Raw genomic sequence first — 24,052 nt, 5'->3', positions numbered from 1 at the left:
CAACTCCCCTATGAGGAAAGACTAAAGAGGTTAGGACTTTTCAGCTTGGAGAAGAGACGACTGAGGGGGGATATGATAGAGGTGTTTAAAATCATGAGAGGTCTAGAACGGGTAGATGTGAATCGGTTATTTACTCTTTCGGATAGTAGAAGGACTAGGGGACACTCCATGAAGTTAGCATGGGGCACATTTAAAACTAATCGAAGAAAGTTCTTTTTTACTCAACGCACAATTAAACTCTGGAATTTGTTGCCAGAGAATGTGGTTCGTGCAGTTAGTATAGCTGTGTTTAAAAAAGGATTGGATAAGTTCTTGGAGGAGAAGTCCATTACCTGCTATTAAGTTCACTTAGAGAATAGCCACTGCCATTAGCAATGGTTACATGGAATAGACTTAGTTTTTGGGTACTTGCCAGGTTCTTATGGCCTGGATTGGCCACTGTTGGAAACAGGATGCTGGGCTTGATGGACCCTTGGTCTGACCCAGTATGGCATTTTCTTATGTTCTTACCTAATTTGCACGTGCTGCTGGTGGTTGGGGAGGCTCCATCCGCCTCTCCTCTGCTGCACTAATGTTTTAATTATGGATTAATAAGGTTTGCTTTATGGCTACGCAGCTTTTTGTCATCTGGAGCCGGAAGCCTTGCACCGCCCTGCCTCCCCGCCCCCTCTATTCCTTTCCAGTGCGGGTGGGGCCTTGCACATTTCCTTAATCCTTGGGTTTCTGGAGCTTTTCAGGCATTACCTGCTACGCCCGCAGACGCTGCAAAACGTAACTGAGGACAGAAGAAGACCCAAGTGCTCCATGCAGCCTGCCCAGTTGTGCGGGTACTTGTTGCTCTGTGCAGGTCACCCCAGGGGACTGTGTCGGGAGCGAGGGCAAGCCAGCGCAGGACGGGGGTGCCTTTCACTGCACCACACAAAGCTGGGCTGATTGGGAATGCGAGCGCGTGCCTGACTGGTTTCTGTTTTGACATGGTATCTACTGCAGCTGAATAGAAGGCTCTTCTCTATCCTTTTTCTTTAATCATCCTGGTTGTATCAAGGTCCAAACAGTTGTGTGTCCCCAGTAGGGTTGGGTGGTGGTGAGACACTGATCCCTCCCCCTTTCCCCATATTTTCAGGTTCTCAGTCTTGGCCACAAGGCCACGAAGGCCTCATTCTCAGCTCATGTTTGCAGGCCGAGGGGGGGCCTCTGGGACACGGGGCTCATTACCTTTCGGTGACAGCAGGAAGAATGAAGAACATCCAGAGATGGATCCCAAACACCAGGATGACCTGGAAGATCAGCTTCCCCAGCACAGTTTTGCGGAGGTACAGTGCCCGGTCGACCACCATGGTGGAGAACTGGATAAGCAGCATGACTAGGAAGGCCTCCGGCACCTGGTCATCTGAGAGGGAGGAGGCGATGTCTGCAGCCGCTGAGTGTTTCTAGCCAGAGAGAACAGAGGGGAAAAAGTGAAACGAACGGGATCCCCTTTCTGCTCCTGTCTGAATTCTCACATTTCCAATTTGATCCTTGTTTCAGGACCCTAACCAGGATCAGCTGAATGTCCTGGTTTGCAGTGAATTCACCACAGGCCCCCTCTACCCTGCAGGCACATTGGCACGCATAGTGAAAGAGCCTGCACACTTCTACATGTGGGGGAGGGTATTAGAATTTGTACGCAGATGAACCCAGGATTTACTTGCATAAAAACATCTAAAAGTCATCTTCATTAGGGGTCATCTTTAAACCGTGACAAAGGGCAGGGGCACGGATATTTATAACTATGGACTTTGCAGCCATTTTCAAAGCAAAATACACACAGACTTTCTACCTATGTAAACCTAACACATTTTCCACCCGTGAATATGTATGTTACACTTTCTACCTGTGTAAAGTCACATTAACACGGTTTATACACACACACACACATATATATATACAAATCCAAATAACTGGCAATCTATGTATCTTAATTAGTGCTTACTGTATTATACAAGATAACCCCCAAAACAATTTTTGGAGAAAGGAAAAAAGCACTTTTTAACTTACAGAAAATATCATACCACAAATCCTTCAATGAATATAAAAACATTGTATTTATTTCAAAATCATTAAAACAACCCAATTTTTTGAATATTAATTTTTTATATAAAATTACTCATATTGAACATTCCCCTTGAGAATATTAAAGCAGTTCTCTAGTCAATCTCCACACATTGATATCTTTGACCCTTTCCACTATACTGCTACTAAACCTCAATTTCTCCCTAAACATAAGAACATAAGAACATAAGAAAATGCCATACTGGGTCAGACCAAGGGTCCATCAAGCCCAGCATCCTGTTTCCAACAGTGGCCAATCCAGGCCATAAGAACCTGGCAAGTACCCAAAAACTAAGTCTATTCCATGTAACCATTGCTAATGGCAGTGGCTATTCTCTAAGTGAACCTAATAGCAGGTAATGGACTTCTCCTCCAAGAACTTATCCAATCCTTTTTTAAACACAGCTATACTACCTGCACGAACCACATTCTCTGGCAACAAATTCCAGAGTTTAATTGTGCGTTGAGTAAAAAAGAACTTTCTCCGATTAGTTTTAAATGTGCCCCATGCTAACTTCATGGAGTGTCCCCTAGTCCTTCTACTATCTGAAAGAGTAAATAACCGATTCACATCTACCCGTTCTAGACCTCTCATGATTTTAAACACCTCTATCATATCCCCCCTCAGTCGTCTCTTCTCCAAGCTGAAAAGTCCTAATCTCTTTAGTCTTTCCTCATAGGGGAGTTGTTCCATTCCCCTTATCATTTTGGTAGCCCTTCTCTGTACCTTCTCCATCGCAATTATATCTTTTTTGAGATGCGGCGACCAGAATTGTACACAGTATTCAAGGTGCGGTCTCACCATGGAGCGATACAGAGGCATTATGACATTTTCCGTTTTATTCATCATTCCTTTTCTAATAATTCCCAACATTCTGTTTGCTTTTTTGACTGCCGCAGCACACTGAACCGACGATTTCAATGTGTTATCCACTATGACACCTAGATCTCTTTCTTGGGTTGTAGCACCTAATATGGAACCCAACATCGTGTAATTATAGCATGGGTTATTTTTCCCTATATGCATCACCTTGCACTTTTCCACATTAAATTTCATCTGCCATTTGGATGCCCAATTTTCCAGTCTCACAAGGTCTTCCTGCAATTTATCACAATCTGCTTGTGTTTTAACTACTCTGCACAATTTTGTGTCATCTGCAAATTTGATTATCTCACTCGTCGTATTTCTTTCCAGATCATTTATAAATATATTGAACAGTAAGGGTCCCAATACAGATCCCTGAGGCACTCCACTGTCCACTCCCTTCCACTGAGAAAATTGCCCATTTAATCCTACTCTCTGTTTCCTGTCTTTTAGCCAGTTTGCAATCCACGAAAGGACATCGCCACCTATCCCATGACTTTTTACTTTTCCTAGAAGCCTCTCATGAGGAACTTTGTCAAACGCCTTCTGAAAATCCAAGTATACTATATCTACCGGTTCACCTTTATCCACATGTTTATTAACTCCTTCAAAAAAGTGAAGCAGATTTGTGAGGCAAGACTTGCCCTGGGTAAAGCCATGCTGACTTTGTTCCATTAAACCATGTCTTTCTATATGTTCTGTGATTTTGATGTTTAGAACACTTTCCACTATTTTTCCTGGCACTGAAGTCAGGCTAACCGGTCTGTAGTTTCCCGGATCGCCCCTGGAGCCCTTTTTAAATATTGGGGTTACATTTGCTATCCTCCAGTCTTCAGGTACAATGGATGATTTTAATGATAAGTTACAAATTTTTACTAATAGGTCTGAAATTTCATTTTTTAGTTCCTTCAGAACTCTGGGGTGTATACCATCCGGTCCAGGTGATTTACTACTCTTCAGTTTGTCAATCAGGCCTACCACATCTTCTAGGTTCACCGTGATTTGATTCAGTCCATCTGAATCATTACCCATGAAAACCTTCTCCATTACGGGTACCTCCCCAACATCCTCTTCAGTAAACACCGAAGCAAAGAAATCATTTAATCTTTCCGCGATGGCCTTATCTTCTCTAAGTGCCCCTTTAACCCCTCGATCATCTAAAGGTCCAACTGACTCCCTCACAGGCTTTCTGCTTCGGATATATTTAAAAAAGTTTTTACTGTGAGTTTTTGCCTCTACAGCCAACTTCTTTTCAAATTCTCTCTTAGCCTGTCTTATCAATGTCTTACATTTAACTTGCCAATGTTTATGCTTTATCCTATTTTCTTCTGTTGGATCCTTCTTCCAATTTTTGAATGAAGATCTTTTGGCTAAAATAGCTTCTTTCACCTCCCCTTTTAACCATGCCGGGTAATCGTTTTGCCTTCTTTCCACCTTTCTTAATGTGTGGAATACATCTGGACTGTGCTTCTAGAATGGTATTTTTTAACAATGACCACGCCTCTTGGACATTTTTTACTTTTGTAGCTGCTCCTTTCAGTTTTTTTCTAACAATTTTTCTCATTTTATCAAAGTTTCCCTTTTGAAAGTTTAGCACGAGAGCTTTGGATTTGCACACTGTTCCTTTTCCAGTCATTAAATCAAATCTGATCATATTATGATCACTATTGCCAAGCGGCCCCACCACCGTTACCTCTCTCACCAAGTCCTGTGCTCCACTGAGAATTAGATCTAAAATTGCTCCCTCTCTCGTCGGTTCCTGAACCATTTGCTCCATAAAGCTATCATTTATTCCATCCAGGAACGTTATCTCTCTAGCGTGACCCGATGATACATTTACCCAGTCTATATTGGGGTAATTGAAGTCTCCCATTATTACTGCACTACCAATTTGGTTGGCTTCCCTAATTTCTCTTAGCATTTCACTGTCCATCTCACCATCTTGACCAGGTGGACGGTAGTATACTCCTATCACTATAGTCTTCCCCGACACACATGGGATTTCTACCCATAAAGATTCAATTTTGTATTTAGTCTCATGCAGGATGTTTATCCTGTTGGACTCTATGCCATCCCGGACATAAAGCGCCACACCTCCTCCCGACTGCTCCTCTCTGTCATTGCGATATAATTTGTACCCCGGTATAGCACTGTCCCATTGGTTATCCTCTTTCCACCATGTCTCTGAGATGCCAATTAAGTCTATGTCATCATTTACTGCTATACATTCTAATTCTCCCATCTTACTTCTTAGACTTCTGGCATTAGCATACAAACATTTCAAAGTTTGTTTTTTGATTGTATTTTTATTCTGCTTTTTAATTGATAGGGATAAGTTAGAATTTTTTAGCTCAGGTGAGTTTTTAGTTACAGGCATTTGGACTACTTTTCTAATTATTGGAACCTCACTGTCGGGATGCCCTAATTCTAGTGCATCATTAGTATCCTTTAAAGATACATCTCTCCGAACCATGCGCTGCTGAGCGACTGTCGGCTTTCCCCTTTGTTCTAGTTTAAAAGCTGCTCTATCTCCTTTTTAAGGGTTAGCGCCAGCAGTCTGGTTCCATCCTGGTTAAGGTGGAGCCCATCCCTTCGGAAGAGACTCCCCCTTCCCCAAAAGGTTCCCCAGTTCCTAACAAAACTGAATCCCTCTTCCTTGCACCATCGTCTCATCCACGCATTGAGACTCCGGAGCTCTGCCTGCCTCTGGTGACCTGCGCGTACTTAGTACATTAAACACTGTTGATTATTGATAACCACAAAACAACCTACATAACATATGTTGTTGGGAAAGAAAAATCATATAACCAGGAAACACTACATATGAAGGAGTTCAAAAAGGCATTTTTAAGATCTATATGTGATAGTGTAGAGCACATAAGGGTGGTCTTAATTTTGTAATGAAGTATTGTTAATCATCAACTATAACACTATTATGTATGTATTAAGAATTATATGTTATGTAGGTTGTTTTGTGGTTATCAATAATAAACAGTGTTTAATGTACTAAGTACAACAGTTTAGGGAGAGATTGAGGTTTAGTAGCAGTATAGTGGAAAGGGTCAAAGATATCAATGTGTGGAGATTGACTAGAGAACCTCTTTAATATTCTCAAGGGGAATGTTCAATATGAGTAATTTTATATAAAAAATTAATATTCAAAAAATCGGGTTGTTTTAATGATTTTGAAATAAATACAATGTTTTTATATTCATTGAAGGATTTGTGGTATGATATTTTCTGTAAGTTAAAAAGTGCTTTTTTCCTTTCTCCAAAAATTGTTTTGGGGGTTATTTTGTATATACATATACACATATATATATATATACACATATATACACACGCACACACATATATATATACACACACACATATATATATATCACTGAAACATGCTTTCTACCCGTGTACGTCACTGCAATTAACATGCTACCAGTGTAAATAGTGGGTAACACTTTCTACCCAACAACAACTAACCTGTTTATGATATCCCTATGTTAACAATCTTTTGAATCTTTTTGAAACCTTTGTTATCCTCCTTAACCTTATAACCTTTGTATTTTTTGTAAACCGTTATGATGGCGAAACCGAATGACGGCATATAAAACTCGATAAATAAATAAATCATCATGGTTAACACGCTTTCTGCCTGTTAAATGACCGCTAGTAACACACTTTCGACCCCTGTCCTCTCAAAGTAGGAGAGACCACCTGATTGTAGTAAGAATCTAAAAACAAGTGACGCTGATTTTCCCCTGGGAATGCTGCCACCTCCCCAAAATAGCCAATTGGTTGCCAGAGCTGTGCGAGACCCTGGGAGGTGGCCTTACTACAGAAATGTTACCCCAAAGCTCAGGTCCAGCTCGCTTCCGGACCTTCAGACACCTTTTGGTCACATGGGGAGAGCTTCCAAAATCTTTTATGTGAGTAAGCCAAGTGTTATCTGCACACCCCTCCACCCTTCCCAGCACGAGGTAACGTACACAACGCTCTCCACACTGTGGGGAAAGAGGGGTGGCTTAAGTCAGGGGAGGGATTTTATCTTTAAATTCTCCCCTTCCCCTGTTCTTCCCCCATCAAGTCACCGCACTGTCCCGCTCTGCCAGGTGCGTCCCTTTGAAAATTTGCTTGTAGGCCTGCGAACTCTATGGGGATCTTCAAAATTGTCTCTTTACTGGGTCCCTTCCAGTAAAGTACTGAACATAGCGGGATCCAATGGCGACTGCTCCAAAGCCTTAGCACTCCGGCTGTGACGTTCATTACTCTTGATTTTAAATGAAAGTTATTCCTGTTCCAATTTAACCTTTGCCCTCTGGTTACATAGAAACATGACAGCAGAAAAAGACCTCATGCATCCAGTCTGACCACCCATATCAACTACTGAACTCTATAATTCCCATCACTCCCTCAGACATCCCCTGTGCTTATCCCATGCTTTCTTGAATTCAGATACTGTCCTTGTCTCTACCACTTCCACTGGGGAGGCCGTTCCACACATCCTCCACCCTTTCTGTAAAGGAATATTTCCTAAGACTTACTCCTGAATTTACCCCTGTTACCCATATCCCATGACCCCTCATTCTAGAGTCTCCTTTCTGTTGAAAGAGGCTCACCTCCTGTGCATGGAAACCTTTGAGATATTTGAATGTCTCTATCGTATCTCCTCTATCTTGCCTTTCCTCTAGGGAATACATGTTCATATCTGTCCCCGTATGCTTTAGAATGAGGACCACTGACATTTTAGCAGCATCCCTCTGGACCGACTCCATCCTGTTTATATCCTTTTGAAGGTGCGGGCTCCAGAACTGCACACAGCAATCCAAGTGAGGTCTCACCAGGGACCTGTACAGGGGCAATATCACCTCCCTTTTTCTGCTGACCATTCCTCTTCCTATGCAGCCAAGCATCTTTCTGGCTTTTGCTGTTGCTTTATGCACCTGTTGGGCCACCTTGAGCTCAGATACAATCACTCCCATATACCATTCTTCCTTCCCACTTAGAGGAATTTCACCCCCTATACTGTACTTCTCCCTTGGAGCCATATGCAAGGCTCTGCATTTTTTAGCATTAAATCTTAGCTGCCAGACTCTAACCATTTCTGAAGTGTCACCAGTTCCCTCCCTCATGGTTCTTCCAGCTCCATCTACCTTCAACAGTCTCTTGCAGAATCTTAAACATAAAATTATCTGCCCTTAATCTTCTCTTTTCTAGCAAGGTCTCCCTGGCTATAAATACAAAGAGATAATGCGTGCATTAGATTATGGGTTTTCATCACAATCAACAAGACAGTTTGTCAATCATGAGTGCAGTCTTTTATTGAAGAGCTTCAAGTTAATTTGACTGCACTCATGATTGACAAACTGTCTTGTTGATTGTGATGAAAACCCATAATCTAATGCATGCATTGTCTCTCTGTATTTGTTTTTTAGATGGGTGAATTCCTACTCTCTTATTGTTCTCTCTGGATATAATAAATTCTCTTCCCCCGCTTAGATTTCTTCCTCTTCTTTAAGCACTTTTGATCTCACAGATTTCCTTCCTAACATGCACCCTCATGCCCGCAAAACCAACATCTTTTCCTTCTGCCCACCTTTCATGTTGCATCAGAGGGTCTCATGCAGCTTCATTAGGAGACTTTCTAGACCACAGGTGTGGAAATTCACAGAGAACGATGTGTTTAGGGAATAAACCTGCTGACTGAATTTGTGTCACTTCTATTTATTTATTTATTTACATCTTTTTACTATGCTGACATTCAAGACGAAGATTCTTATCACACCGGTTTACATCAAACCAAAATTGGAAACGTTACAAATAACAAGTATCTTCAAATCAAAATTGAGGGGAGAATTAAATATAAATATAGATGAAAGAATAAGCTAAAGTATAACAAGGGGTATGACTTCTAGCCCTGAATCTCCAAGCTATTGCAGACAGGACAATGATAAGGAAGGGAGAGGGGTGCATGCCTACCCTACAGAGGGAAGAGGGATGGGTAGGTCCTCTACAGAAGGGAGAGGGGTGGGTGCCTGCCCTACATAGGGAAAGGTAGGTCCTTGCCCTACAGAGGGAAGAGGGATGGGTAGGTCCTCTACAGAAGGGAGAGGGGTGGGTGCCTGCCCTACAGAGGGAAGAGGGATGGGTAGGTCCTTGCCCTACAGAGGGAAGAGGGATGGGTAGGTTCTCTACAGAAGGGAGGCGGTGGGTGTATGCTCTACAGAGGGAAGAGGGATGGGTAGGAAAATTGGTTCTTACCTGCTAATTTTCGTTCCTGTAGTACCACAGATCAGTCCAGACAATGGGTTGAGCCTCCTGTTCAGCAGATGGAGCCAGAGAAAAACTGAAATGGTATCCTACAAGAGGACAGTGCTCATCCTGTGCCCCTAGTATAAACGTTATCAAAGCAGATAAACAAAAATTGAACCCGAATAAGATCAAGCAAGTAACCAATCCAACATGAATAATATAATGCGAACATGGAACAGTGCAAGAAAACAGCTCTTGTCTATGTGGCAGATACATCCGGTGCCTTATTTTGTTACATAGAAGTTCTGCAAGGAAGAAGGCATTCTCCATATTTGAAAGGAAAAGACTACAAGCAGACTGAAAAAGGAAAACGGGAGGGAGTCTGAACTGATCCGTGGTACTATAGGAACGAAAATTAGAAGGTAAGAACCAATTTTCCTTTCCCTGTACCTACCCGGATCAGTCCAGACCGTGGGATGTACCAAAGCTTCCCTAACTAGGGTGGGTCCTAAACAGTCCTGCTCGGAGCACTTGTCTGCCGAAGGAACCAAACACTGGCGCCTGAACATCAAGACGATAATGCCAAGCAAAAATATGCACAGATTTCCAGGTAGCTGCTCTGCAAATTTCCTGTGGAGAAACCAACTGGCTCTCCACCCATGAGGTAGCCTGCTAACGCAGAGAATGGGCTTTCAGGCCCTCCGGAACCGGCCAGCCCAGGCAAAGATAGGCAGACGCAATCGCTTCCTTTAGCCAGCGAGCTATGGTGGCTTTAGAGGCCTTCTCTGTCCTTTATGAGGCCCAGTCCATAAAACAAAGATGATCGGAGACTCTGAAGTCATTGGTAACCTGTAAGTACTGAAGGAGAACTCGCTTAACATCCAAACGTCGGAGATCAGCACCCACGTGTTAGCAATATCCTTCGGAAAAAAAGCAGGGAGCTCCACAGACTGAATGACATGAAAAGAGGAAACTACCTTTGGCAGAAAGGAGGGAACAGTCTTTAGAGAAACCCCCGAATCCGAGAATTGCAGGAAGGGCTCCCGACAGGATAAAGCTTGCAGCTCGGAGACCCTCTTGGCTGAGCAAATAGCCACTAGGAATACAGTCTTAAGCATCAGGTCCTTGAGCGTGGCCTGTTGGAGGGGTTCAAAGGGCGCCTCTCAGAGTACACAAAGGACCAGGTTAAGATTCCATGACTGGCAACTAGCCCGGACTGGTGGATTCAAATGCTTAGCCCCCTTAAGAAATCGTGCGACATCCGGATGGGCCGCCACCGAGTAACCATTTAGCCTGCCCAAGAGGGAACAGAGAGCAGAAACCTGAACCCACAAAGAGTTGAAAGAAAAACCTTTAAAGAGCCCGTTCTGAAGGAAAGAGAGAGCCAGAGAGACCGAGGCTCTGCGCGTCGAAACCCCAGCCTCCGCACACATATTGTAAAACACTCTCCAAACCCGAACATAAGCCAGGGATGTAGAGGTTTTACGGGCCTACAACAGCGTGGATATCACTTCCTCCTTATACCCTCTCTCAGTCGCCGCCGCTCAAAAGCCAGGCCGCAAGACAAAAGCGATCCGCCTGATCTGAAAACACGGGACCTTGTCGCAGAAGGTTGGGGAGGTGAGTGAGACAAAGAGGGCCATCCAACGCAAGATTCATGAGATCCATGAACCACGGTCTCCGGGGCCACTCCGGCGCGATGAGAATGACTGGCCCCATGTGAAGCTCTATCCTTCTAAGCACTTTTCCTACCAGAGGCCAAGGAGGAAACACGTAGAGGAGAACATCCTGGGCCAGGGCAGGACCAGAGCATCCACGCCCTCCAAGCAGTGCTCCCTTCTGCAACTGAAGAACCGGGGAGCCTTCGCATTCTTCAGGGTGGCCATCAAGTCCAAGTGGGGGATCCCCCATTTGTGCACGATTAGATCCATCGCCTCTTCTGATAACTCCCACTCTCCAGGGTTGAGATGCTGAAGACTGAGAAAGTCGGCCTGAATATGCTCTTTTCCTGCAATGTGGGAGGCCGCCAGGTGGTCCAAATGGCGCTCTGCCCATGCGAACAGTTTGCTGGCCTCCAGGGCCTCCAGGCGACTCCTGGTGCCCCCCCTGGTGATCGATGTAAGTTACCCTGGTGGCATTGTCGGAGAGGACTCTCACCACTTTGCGACGGATCAAGGGAAGAAAGAACTTGAGTGCCAGATGAACCGCCCGGGCCTCCAGGCGGTTGATGTGCCACTTGGATTGGATCGGAGACCAAAGGCCCTGTGTCGATTGAGACTGACATATTGCTCCCCAGCCGGAAAGGCTGGCATCCGTCGTCACGACAATCCACTGGGGAGTCTCCAGGGGCATGCCCCTTGACAGGTGGTCGAAAGAGCCACCACTGCATGCTGGTGATGGTAGATTCGGGAAGTGGTAGGGGCGCCCAAAACGCCTCAGAGACCGGCTTCCAATGGGCCAGTAAAGCTTTCTGCAAAGGATGCATATGTGCAAACACCCAGGGCACCAGATCTATAGTGGAAGCCATAGAGCCCAGAACTTGAAGGTAGTCCCAGGCCATGGGCATTGGCAGAGATAAGAGATGCTGTACCTGCTACATGAGCTTGAGTGCACGGACCTCAGGCAGGGAGACCGTGGGTACGTGAATGTAGAAGTGAGCTCCCAGAAATTCCAGAACTTGAGAGGGCAAGGAGGTTGCTCTTGGAGTAGTTGACTATCCACCCGAGGGAGGTGAGCACAGACACTACACGACTGACAGCCACCGCACAGGGCTGCTCCGACTTTGCCTGGATGAGCCAGTCGTCCAGGTAGGGATGGACTAAGATCCCCTCTCGCCAGAGAAAGGCCGCCACCACCGCCATCACCTTGGTGAACGTGCGAGGGGCGGAGGCGAGCCCGAACAGGAGTGCTTGGAATTGAAAGTGCTGGCCCAGTATGTCAAGGGAAGAAACTTCTGGTGCTCCTTGCAAATTGGGATGTGAAAGTAAGCCTTCGTGAGATCGAGTGAAGCCAGGAACTCACCGGAGTGAACCGCCGCAATGACCGCCCTCAAGGTTTCCATCCAAAAATGGGGAACCCTGAGCGCCCGGTTGACTCTCTTGAGGTCCAGAATCGGTCGGAAGGAACTGTCCTTTTTGGTGACAATGAAGTAGATGGAATAGTGGCTGGATCCCTGTTCCTTTGGGGGAACAGAGACTATGGCCCCGAGCTCCAGGAGCCTGTCAAGAGTTTGACACACTGCTGGCCGTTTTCGACTGCTGTCCAGTTTTGCAACCAGAAGTGTCGCCTGACTGAGACCGCTGACACCATAGCCCTGGCCTGCACCCGGAGGAGATCATAAAGGGCATCAGCTCCATACGCAATCGCACCTTCGAGCCGCTCCGCTTGTTCGGCCTCTGCAGACGGGAGGTCCTGGGTGCTGAGTAGATGTTGAACTCACCCGAGGCTAGCCCGCTGCATGAGACTGCTACAAACAGTCGCCCGGACTCCTAAGGCCAGAACCTCAAAGATCCTCTTGAGATGTAATTCCAACTTGCGATCTTGAAGATCCTTTAAGGCTGTCACCTCTACAACTGGAACGGTGGTGCGTTTGGTGACAGCAGACACCGAAGCATCAATCTTGGGGACTTTTAGCATTTCAAGAGCCTGATCCGGCAGGGGATATAGGTTATCCATCATCCTGCCCACGCGGAGACCAGACTCGGGGGACTCCCATTGCCTGAGCAAGAGCTGCATAAGCATAGGATGGAATGGAAAAGTACGAGGCGGAGCCCTCAGACCTGCTAGGACCGGGTCTATGGTACGGGAAGTGGAGGCAGTGGCGAGCTCTTCCGCGGGCACATCAATCCCAAGTTCATCCAGAACAAAGGGAATAAGGGGATCCAGCTCCTCGCGTTTAAATAATCTCAGAACCCATGGGTCATCTCCCTCCACGGGAGGATTTACAAGTGATAGATCTGGGTTGGCATCTGGATCTGGCAGCGGAGCGGGAGGAGGGGGGGGGGGGATCAGGTGGGTCCGGCCCGCCGGGTACAGTCCTGACCCTAGTAGTACTCTGCGAGTCTGGGCACCAGAGCCCTGGCTAACGACCAATTTGAGAGATTTTCACCAGGGAGGGGGCCCACAGAGGGATCCCCCTGTTCCTCCAAGCTTGCCAAAAAAGATCTATGAAAAAGGGTTGTGTGGTCTGCCGGGCACCTGAGGGGGAGGGGCCCCTTGAGGAGGGTCAGAATCTGCATGAGGAGAGCCCATAGGGCTTAAGTCAGGCAGCAATTGAGAAAAATCTGGCTCCCCTCCCCCTGAGGGTCCAAGTCTGCTGCGAGGTCCGGGCACAAAATGGCCGATGCTCCCGTGGTTTTCTGTGAGGAGGACGGCCCTCCGGGCAAACAGACCAAGCAGAGCCCATCGCAGGAGAGCCGCGAGGCAGGCTGCCCGCAGGCAGGACAAAAAGCTGATCTCGGCATCGGTAAGTCAGCCGCCAATGAATCAGCTGAGCCTGACTGCTTTGAAGCGGGGGAGCCGACTGAACAGCTCCGAGCCGCTGCTTTCCCTGCCAGACGGCACTCAGCCGTGAAGAATTGCCTTTTTCCTTCTTTTTACACTTATTTCAATTTTTTTTTTTGAAGAGAAATCATCTAAATAGGCTGTAGTGTTTGTGCCACAGCAGAGGAATTAAGACATCTCTGCAATGGGACCCGAGGAATAGTCACATCTCTGGGTCACCAAGTGTAAAAGAGGGGGAGTGACTGGACCACCAGTATCACCCCTAAGCAGGGAAAATGAAGGCCACCAGGGATAAGAGACCTAGGCTGATTACTCAAGGGGAAAATCCCCCCTAGGACTCCACAAGAGCCAGGAGACAGAACTGTCTCCAGAGAAATGAAAATTCACTGTTCCTGGTTTTTTTTCTTTTTGATTTTTTTATTTTAGACAATACTTGCTTGACCCAGTGAAGATATGACGGAAGACTTCTTAAGAAGAAATAAAGAAATATCACTAAGGAGAGGGAACCGCAGGTTTGTCTGTCTGCATCTGCTGGAGCCAGAGAAATACTGGTGGGCACAGGGTGAGCACTGTCCTGATATAGGATACCCTTTCAGTTTTTCTCTGGCTCCATCTGCTGGACAGGAGGCTCAACCCACTGTCTGGACTGATCTGGGTACGTACAGAGAAAAGTGTTTTACAGAAGGGAGAAGGCTGGGTACATACCTCACAAAAGGGAGAGGGGTGGGTATGTGTCTTACGGAAGAGAGGGAATACTTACTCCAAAAGCCCAGTATCCAAAAATAATGATTATAAAGTCAATCACATCAGCAAGGAACATCAGGACATAGACATCGGTGGCAGCCCGATACTTTGAGTTCAGAATATTATGGAAAAAGCCCTTTACTGGCCGATACACACAGTGGGCCCTGAAATACAAAGCAGATGCGTCAGCTTCACAATCCTGCTACAGCACGTGCCACACCGCAAGGTCTGCAGCCGGTGAATACAGAGATTTCAGAAGGATGGGATAGGTCAGTCCTTCAAGGAACCGGGGATATGGCAGGAAGTGGTGTTGGGGGTTCGGTAGGGGACACTGTCTGAGGCCCGCTCATGTTTAGGGAGCTTGCTTCTCTCTCGGTTAGGTTTGGACCTTTGTCACAGCATGGGGCTGGCAGGCACAATGCTGCAGAAGGTGCTGCGTTTCAGTTGCTATATGTCTGCTCCGAGGTCATTAAGGGGGACAGTATTTCAAAGTTTGTTTTCAAATGCAGATAAAGGCATGGTTTGCTCATGTCAACACAGAAAAATTTGCACCCCCTATGGGGAGTTTCCCTTTGACAATGAGTTTGCAGGTTCGAGGGTACAAAGTAGGCATAACCCTCTGCACACCACAGGCAACATCAAATTTCTCCTGTAAAGATTCAAGAACATGTTTCTGTGCATCAGGAAGTTAACCTTGGTGTCATGACCTCTTTCCACTACACAATAAACGCCCCTGAATGTACGACACTTACATGTTTACACAGCAGCCCTGGCATTTCACTCCCACATTCTTCAGCCTCCTCCTCGCTTTGCCCGAGCTCTTCTCCTCTGGTTCCCGCTCCTCCTCCTCCTCCTCCTTTGCTTCCATTCCTGAAATGAAAACAGAAGATTTGGCTAACATTAGATTTCTCACTCTTCTCTCTCTGGCAGCAGACAGGGTGACAGCAACCTACCCCTCGAGCTCTCTGCCATCTCCAGACTGCTTCTCTTGCGTTTCTTCCGAAAGCGTAGGAGGCCCCCTCGGGATTTCCGCGTGTCCGGCTCCCCCTGCCCTCCTGCTGGCGCCGGATCCTCAGGCAGGGCCTCCATCTCCCGCACACTTTCCCTTTCGTCTGGGGCAAGCTTCGCTTTCTTCTTAACCAGTGTCTTGTCTTCCTGGTGATCCCACAAACCGTAGCACTTTAAAGAGAGAGAGAGAGAGAGCAGGAGCACTGTTAGACCTCCATTCGGCCAAGTCTCACAGAGCACTGCCACGCGCCCTGGGCTCAAGGTCAGGGTGTCCCGGGCCCAGTGGACTGAGCTGATCCCTCTTACCACAAGCAGGGAGCGATGGAAGAACAGAGCCATCAGCTGAATCAGGTCATACTTGATGTAACTGTCGGTCTTCTCCAGCCCCAGGATGCGAGGTGGGAAATAAGGTTTCCCATCGTTACGAACCAAAACGGTGTAACTGTTCCAAGGGAAGAATCCAAACTGGAAAAGATACTTGATAACAACCATCACCTGTAAAAGGGGTAAAACATCCAGAGGTCATGGTTTTTCCAACTGCTACTGCTGAATCTTTTGCCTGAACTGGCTCTTCCCGCCCGTCTCCTGAATGCTTTGGTCCCCCTTTAGCTACAGAAGGCTTCCACATCACTGAAACCACTTTTACCCAGCAACCTTTGCAACAGGAAGCACCAAGAAATAAAGACAGTAATCCCGTGGGAAACAGGAAGCGACTTCAAAAGCAAGATATTAGCCAAAAAAAAGGTAGAAAAAGTGAGAGGCAGATTCCAGAGATAAGCCAAACACCAAGGCACTTCAAGGGTGAGAAAAAGTGTGACAGTTCTTCCCCTGCAAATAAGGTGGTGTGCAGTGCCTGGCTGACCTAAATTCCCATCCCCGCCTTTGAGAGCGGCAGGAGGATGGGTGGAGCACTACTGAGAGGGATACAATAAATCCAGAATCAATCATTACAGGTATTTTCTGCTTTTGGAAATCTGTATGTATAGTGCTACACATCAGTACTACACCATGAGGGGTGCAGCTCAATGTTACTGACTTAAGTCAGCCAAGGTGAAATGCCCCTGGTGTAAGACATTAACAGGATCAGGCAATCCAATTATGAATACTTTCTATTTTCATATCCCACTTTACTGTTCAGATGCGACTGAAATGGACAGAATCATTTTGCTATTGGCGACAGCATCAACGACGTGTCTTGACATTTAGCATTAGACCAGCAAAATAACAGCATTTAACATTTAAAGAATTAACAGGATGCAAGGGTACAGCAACCATTGGATATGGGGCTGGAGAGGCACCACTGACCCAGGCCATGGTCCATGGAAGGTCTGAAGGCTCATCACCTACCTCTGTGAACACAATGGCTGTCATCCAGAAGCGTTTGCTAGGACGGGGGATGGACAGCATGGCCCAGAGGAAAACCAAGATGGGCAAGAAGAGGGAGATGACAGAGGCTGTCACCATGTTGTTCACGATGATGATGACGTAGCAGAGCAGCTCCGAGTGGGCAGCGATGAAGCTGTACAGAGCCAGAACCAGCTTCAGAAAGCGGTTCTGAGACTTATAAAACTGCTCAGATTCCTCCAGCTCCTCAAAACAGAAATGTCTAAGAGGCAGAGAGACGAGAAATCCCTTATTATCAGATCAGCACCTACAGACCACTCTAACCCCTGATCTCTCTTTAGAGACCCCTTTCCTCAAACAGTGAGACCACATGGATGAATTTTCCAAGGCCCAGAAGTGGCTTTTTACAAACTTACCCACCCTACAAGTGAGTAAACTTACGCATGTATGTCCTGTTCACGTGGAAGCATCCTCGGACTGACTGGACGCAGGGCTTATATTGGAGAAATTACTTACCTCATAATTTTGTTTTCCTTAGTGTAGACAGAAGGACTCAGGACCAATGCCAGCAGATGGAGACGAAGGATATTTTTTTTTACTACGCAGCGTTTATTGAATGATATTCTACATCAAAAAGCTAAAGATGCTTAAACAGAAATTGTTTTTACACAGCAATAAACCACGCCGTATGTTAGCGAACCTGACTAAAACTCAGAATACTTCCCAATTTATCAGTAGTATTAAACGGTGGGATGGGCGCTTTGCCATCTCTACATTACAAATAGGAGAAATGTTTAAGGATTATTATAGCTCCCTATATAGTTCAGAAAACTGTGAGGTGGGGAAACAGAGTTTTTTCAGGATTTGCATTTACCTCAAATAATAGCAGACCAACTAGAGGCTCTAAATAGGCCGTTCTCAGAGCTAGAAATTGCTCAGGTTGTTAAGGGCTTAGGATTACATAAATCACCAGGACCAGATGGTCCCAACTCCCTTTTCTATAAGAAATTACAACCATTTATAACCTTCCTGCTTAAAGATTTGTTTAACAACACGGCGGAGACAGAACAGATACCTAATTCTATATGTATGGTGGCAAAAATAGTTCTTCCTAAACCTGGGAGAGATCCGGGTTCCTATCGGCCCATATCGTTATTAAATCAGATGTTAAAATATATGCTAAGATAATAGCTAACAGGATTAACCCAAACTGTTTGTGATGGGACAAAAGGTAAGTGATATCATCAGATGCCTTTTATTAGCCTTGGAAAGTTGCCATATGAAGATCCTATCGGAACCCCAACTAATCAGCTTCAATGCAAAAAAAGCTTTTGATAGGGTGGAGTGGGATTATCTTTTTACAGTTCTGGAAAATTGTGGGTTTCGCAGTTTTATTTTGCAGGCAGTTAGTCTGACATTACATGGTCTACTTGACCCTTTAGTCTGTGGCTGACTTGTAGACACACCAATCTGACTGCCCGGGCTTCCAGGCGGTTGATGTTCCAGAGGGCCTCTTCCTTGGTCCAATACCCCTGGGTTTGTCAGTGACAGTGAGCTCCCCATCCCCGGAGGCTCGCTTCTGTTGTGAGGACCAGCCAGTTCGGAGAGAACAAGGGTACCCTCCTGCTCAAATGAGCTTCCTGTAGCCACCACTGGAGCTGAGAGAACACACCCATCGGTAAGTGGAGGCAAATCTAATAGTCTTGAGACTGCGGGTTCCAACATGACAGTAGTGAGCATTGAAGTGGTTGCATGTGTGCCCGCACCCATGGCACTACCTCCAGGGTTGCCGCTATCAAACTGAGAACTTGGATAGCTCCACATCATCGAGCGTATCGTGCTCATCAACTGAAGCACTTGGGACATCAACTTCCTTATCTGCATGGTTGGAAGGAGACCTTGCCCTACTTGGTGTCGAACCGGACTCCCAGATATTCTAAGGACTAGGAGGGCTTGAGACTGCTTTTGTCCAGGTTTACAACCAAACTGATTTCCTGAAGCAAGGAGGTCACCCTGTTGGTCACCTGGAGACTCTCTTCCATGGACTTGGCCCGGATCAACAAGTCATCCAAGTATGGGTGCACCAGGATTATCTCTTTTCTCAATGCTGCCGCTACGACCACCACAATCTTGGAAAGTGTTCTGGGGGCTGTGGCTAGACCAGTGCCCAGAACTGATAATGGTGACCCAGTACTGCAAAGCGTAGGAAATATTGGTGTTCTTGATGGATTAGAATTTGTAGATAGGCCTCAGGTAGGTCCAGGGAGGTTAGGAACTCTCCAGTTTGTACGGCCATTATCACGGAGTGTAGGGTTTCCAGGCAGAAATGATTCACTTGTAGATGTCTATTGATGCTCTTGATGGGGCGAAAATAACTTTCCTTCTTGGTTACGATGAAATAGATGGAATAACTCCCCAAATTTTCTCCACTGCCTGCTTCTTGTGCTGGGAGAGGCAAGGAGACATCTTGAATATGTCCTGAGGAGTGCTGTGAAATTCCAGTGCATATCTTTCTCGTATGACCTCCGGCACCCAATTGTCCGAAGAGATCTTGACCCACCTTTGGTAGAAGAGGGACAGTCGACCCCCTATCTCCTTGTACCAAGGGTGGGCCAGTAAATTTTCACTGGGTGGTTCAGGACGAACCTGAACCCGAGCTTGACCATCTCTTGGGCTTTCGACTATGAAAGGACAGAGACCTCCCAAAGGGCAGAGACCTCTGAAATGTCGAGTTTCTGTAGGGGCAACAGCATTGGGAGCCCCTGGATTGACCCCTCATAGGCAAGGGATGCTGTAACTGCTTTCTGTTATCTTCTAGTAGCTGGGGAACTGGAGATTCTCCCATTTACTGGCCAACGTTTCCAATTCGCTTCCGAAAAGGAGTGATCCTTTTAAGGGCATTTTTGTAAGATATGCCTTGGAGGTTGTGTCTGCTGAACAATTCCACAAACATAGCTGTCTTCTGGCCACCACCACTGAGGCCAAAGTACGGACTAGATCAGAGCCCGCATCAGCTAAAAAGCTCTGGAATTTGCCCCCGAGTCATCCACCTTTGAAAGAGGAGTAGGCACGAACGAGCTACCAGGGCACAACAAGAAGCAATCTGTAAGGTCATTGCTACTACATCAAAGGCCTATTTAAGGATGGACTCCATCCGCCTTTCGTGCACATCCTTTAAGGCCGCTCCTCCCTCCACTGGGATAGTTGTTCGCTTAGAGATGGCTCATACCAACGCATCCACTTTAGGGAAACGCAAACGCTCTCTCACTGCCGGATCCAGTGGGTATAGAGCTACTAACGCTCGTCCCCCTTTAAAACTTGCTTCTGGGTCATCCCATTCCATGTCAATCAACTCCTGGATGGCTTCCAGTACTGGGAAGTAGCAAAAGGCTTTCTGTACGGAAATCAGAATGGGATTCTTCTTTGGTTCTGTCAGAATCCACCCCCAGGAACTCCCTGTATTTATTTATTTAGATTTATATTCCGCTTTTTGTACTTTTTTCAGCACTTCAAAGTGGATTACATTCAGGTACTGGAGGTATTTCCCTATCCCCAGAGAGCTTACAATCTAAGTTTTTTTTGTACCTGAGGTAATGGAGGGTAAAGTGACTTGCCCAAGGTCACTAGGAGCGATAGTGGGACTCGAACCCTGGTCTCCTGGTTCGCAGCCCATTACTCAGGGTCTGGGAAACCAGGGCCAGCAATTCTTCTATATGAAGAAACTGTAACATGGTCCGATATGTTCTAAACCAGGAGGAATTTCCCCATCTTCCAAGGAATCTTTATCCTCCTCTTCGTCTGTGCCATCTGTGTCCCTCCTGCCAGGGATATCCTTGGTGAGGCAAGGCATGCCTCGAGGTCTGGGAGAGGGAGGGCTTACCGGTTGAGATTCCGTACAGATAGGGGCAAGTGAGGTAGTAGATTGTGCCTGCATGAAGGCTTGAAGGCCCTGGAAAAATTCCATCTATGAGAAGGCAGTCGAGTCCATGGCTAGCCCAGGAGGTACTGGGGTAGGAGCCGCTGAATTTCCCTCTCCCATGAATGACCCAGTCCCGGGGGTAATCAGATTCAGAGTACTTCTGGTTAAGGCTGTGGCTGACCCATCCTCTGACTGGGAGGAGCCAGGCTTAGCAAAGTCCAGGGAGGCCAACTCTCCCTGGGCCTCCTCACAGTGCTGACATAAGTTGGAATCCAGGTCAGACTGTGAAGCCCTAATATGACAAGCAGCGCAAAGAGAAAGGCGCTTATGTTTCTTGGCTGCTGGAGCCTTGGCAGTGGTAACTGTGTTCTGTTGGCTCGTGCTTAAAATTTTATGTGCACAGATTTCGGGTGCCTGGGCGGGATGCAGCGAGGTGCACACACAGCCCATGTGCCCAGCTTTACCTGTATTCTGCACTTAGTAGGTTATGCGAACAGTGCGTGCGTAGAGCAGACGCACTGCGCTTACCGACGTTCTATGGAGGGCAATACGGCATGCACAAAGACGCATGCAAGATGGCGCTGCCACGGCCTACCACACGGTGTGCCGACCAAGCCTAACGCGGGGCCTAGCCCACTGGGGTGCTGCTCAACCCGCTTGAAGGCTCACTTCCCTTTACCCCAACGGGATCTGGAATGACACTGGTAGGGGCGCAGAGCTAGGAGACCCGAGGAAGTCTTACCGAAACCCCTCCAAATGACTCTGAATCGGGAGGTAAATCTCTCTCTTTTTTTTTTCTTTTTAAAACTTACCTGGGCTCAGCGCTTACCAGCTGAGTACACAGACGGTCTCCAGCTTCTATAAAGTACAGCAATTCTCATAGGAAGAGGTACGTCTACCATCTGCTGGAATTGGGGAAATACTGAAGGGCTAAGGTCACTGCAGGGGTGTATCAAGGGTGAGCTTTGAAACCTGACTGTCTCCATCTGCTGGCAGGGGAGAACAACCGATTGGTCCTGAGTCCATCTGGCTACATGCTAGGAAATTCAAGTTTAAAAATATGCAGATAAAATTTCCTCAAAACATCTCTGCGCACATAATAGCAAGTGTAACCTATGCAAGGTAAATCTGGGGGATAATTTCCACAGCAGACTTGTGCACCCAAGTCTCCTTTGAAAACTGATGAGACATATCCATGTTTTTGTGGGCTCTTAGCGTGCAAACAGAAAATGAATAACTCCAGATCTTTGATTGTATTCTCGATCTATTTAATCATGTGATCTCATTTAAGGATGATTAGTAATGTCAGTGAAGAAAGTAAGGTAACTGGCACTATTTACCCATGGTCAACTGAACACTCAAAAGATTGAGGCACCGAGAACTACTGATGAGAAAATCCCTCTGCTGAGCACCAACATTTACAAGGTGCTAAATTTAGGTGCCTTAAAAAGTACAGGAACGACATGGGGCACTTTAACTTAGGAGAAGCAAGAACTCTCCTTCAGGGGTTTATTTTTAACCTTAGATTGGCTTCTGCTCTGAGGTGCTCAGTGATCTCTGACTATCAGCCTCAATGCTCTTTAATGGCAATTATTCTGAGCCTAAACGTTGCTGTGTATAATAAAACCTTTGCACCCTGGTATGATCTGGACTGGTCTCATTAGACCACAGCACGATACCTGTTCAAAAGTAGCTCGCTGGCAGTTCTGGTCCGGCTCATTGATTGACCCAAAATCTCTTGAGATCCCTGAAGAGACTCTGTGTCCACCAACTGGTCATCACTGTTGGTTCTGGTATTGTAGCCTGTGGTCACTGGAGTGGTAGCGTCTGTGTAATCCACAGGACTGCTGAGAACATCTTCCCCGTCGCACCCACTGAGGAAGACAAAAGGGGGCAATATTCAGACAGTTTGTCTGGCTTGCAATATTCAGACAGTTTGCCTGGCTTGCAATATTCAGACAGTTTGCCTGGCTCAGCTCTGGACTTAACCAAAGTGCTGGCTTTAAATTTCCTGCCACTCTGAATGCCTCTAATTTATCTGGATAGCTGTTTAGCCAAGTAAATGTTAGGCCGGGTAAGCTGAAGGGGTTCTAGGGGCATTCTGAGGCTGAGCTAAGTTAGCCAGATAACTTATCCAGCAAACTCCAATATTCAGAGTTGGCCGGATAATTTATCTAGCTGATTCTGCTGGAGAGAAGCTCTAAAGTTAGCTGGATAAGTTTATCCAGACAGCCAGGAGTCTATCCAGCTACAGCCAGCAGAGTTCCTAAGCAGCAGTGCTCTGCTGACTATCAGTGACGATTTATTCAGCTAACTTTATCCAGATAAACCAAACTACTCTTTCTGCATACAGAATACTCACCTCAAAAGTTCAATATCCTGCACTGGGGGCGGTGGGAGGCTGATTTTACTGCATCACTTTCAGTGGTACCCATCATGTACCATTACCCTAGGTACCTGCATCCCAAATGCATGGCTACATTTTTTTTGTATTGAATTTTAGCTGCCAAAAATGTAACCACTTCTTAAGCTTTCCACAATCAGCATGTCCAGTCTGTTGCAGATCTTAATATCATCTGCAAAGAGACAAACCTAGCCTACTACCTCCAGCCAAATTAACCTAGAGCTGGCCATCTCCTGCAATATCACAGATACTACACTGCACCGCAGCCTACAGCCAACCTTTGTCCTGGAGTATCACAGACCTCCAAGCAGATCTATGCACCTGCCTTGAAGCCATGCTGTTCTGAGAGTCCACTGGTCCCCTGTCCATGCCAGACTCATCCAGAACAGCAGCCTGGGATCCAGTTTCTGTGGACGGAGTCTCAATATCCTGTGATGCTTGATAGAGGTCATCCAGCGTTCTTCTGCTCACCTCATCTCCCTGAAACAGCAAATGCAACCTCCATCACCTTGCCGTATATGTCCCATGGCCATCCTCTTCCCAGAGGGTCTGGCTCACTCCCTGAGCGTCACCTGACATTGCTTTCTAGAGCCACAATGAGACAGGCTCGGGAGCAGTTACCTAACCCAAGAGACTTGCACTTTTCCATAGCAAAGGGTTTGAATCTCCGACTTGGGAGGCAGGGTGGGCAAACTGACTCTGTCCACAAGCTCCCGTTTGCAGGGCTGCCACAGCAGCGTATAGGAGCCCCCTCGCTAAAGTGCAATAGACCTGAGGGATCCAGTGCCAAAGGGAAAAGCTGTTGCTGGTTAGAAAACTCCAAAACAGAATAAAATCTTCCCTCGGGCCACAAAACCTCAAACGTTTCAGTAAAATGTTAATTTTCAAGTTTGGTAATAGTCTCATGTTTGTTGAAGTTAAAATAGCA

At 46.5% G+C, this 24,052-nt stretch overlaps 1 protein-coding gene across 3 annotated transcripts in view; it reads right to left on the bottom strand.

The window, feature by feature from the left end:
- PIEZO1 (piezo type mechanosensitive ion channel component 1) overlaps positions 1–24,052 on the bottom strand; it is a 203,736-nt gene that overhangs the window by 19,466 nt on the left and 160,218 nt on the right. For all 3 annotated transcript variants that reach the window (XM_029608624.1, XM_029608626.1, XM_029608625.1), the window contains 8 exons: positions 23,450–23,604; positions 22,400–22,594; positions 16,805–17,063; positions 15,764–15,952; positions 15,403–15,628; positions 15,202–15,319; positions 14,466–14,613; positions 1,216–1,430 (listed from right to left, as the gene is read on the bottom strand). In XM_029608624.1, coding sequence (XP_029464484.1) covers positions 1,216–1,430; positions 14,466–14,613; positions 15,202–15,319; positions 15,403–15,628; positions 15,764–15,952; positions 16,805–17,063; positions 22,400–22,594; positions 23,450–23,604 — 1,505 coding nt within the window. The remainder of the gene's footprint in view (positions 1–1,215; positions 1,431–14,465; positions 14,614–15,201; positions 15,320–15,402; positions 15,629–15,763; positions 15,953–16,804; positions 17,064–22,399; positions 22,595–23,449; positions 23,605–24,052) is intronic.

Source organism: Rhinatrema bivittatum, chromosome 7 (assembly GCF_901001135.1).
Source record: "Rhinatrema bivittatum chromosome 7, aRhiBiv1.1, whole genome shotgun sequence".
NCBI lineage: Eukaryota > Metazoa > Chordata > Amphibia > Gymnophiona > Rhinatrematidae > Rhinatrema > Rhinatrema bivittatum.
This window is presented reverse-complemented; position numbering and strand designations above follow the sequence as displayed.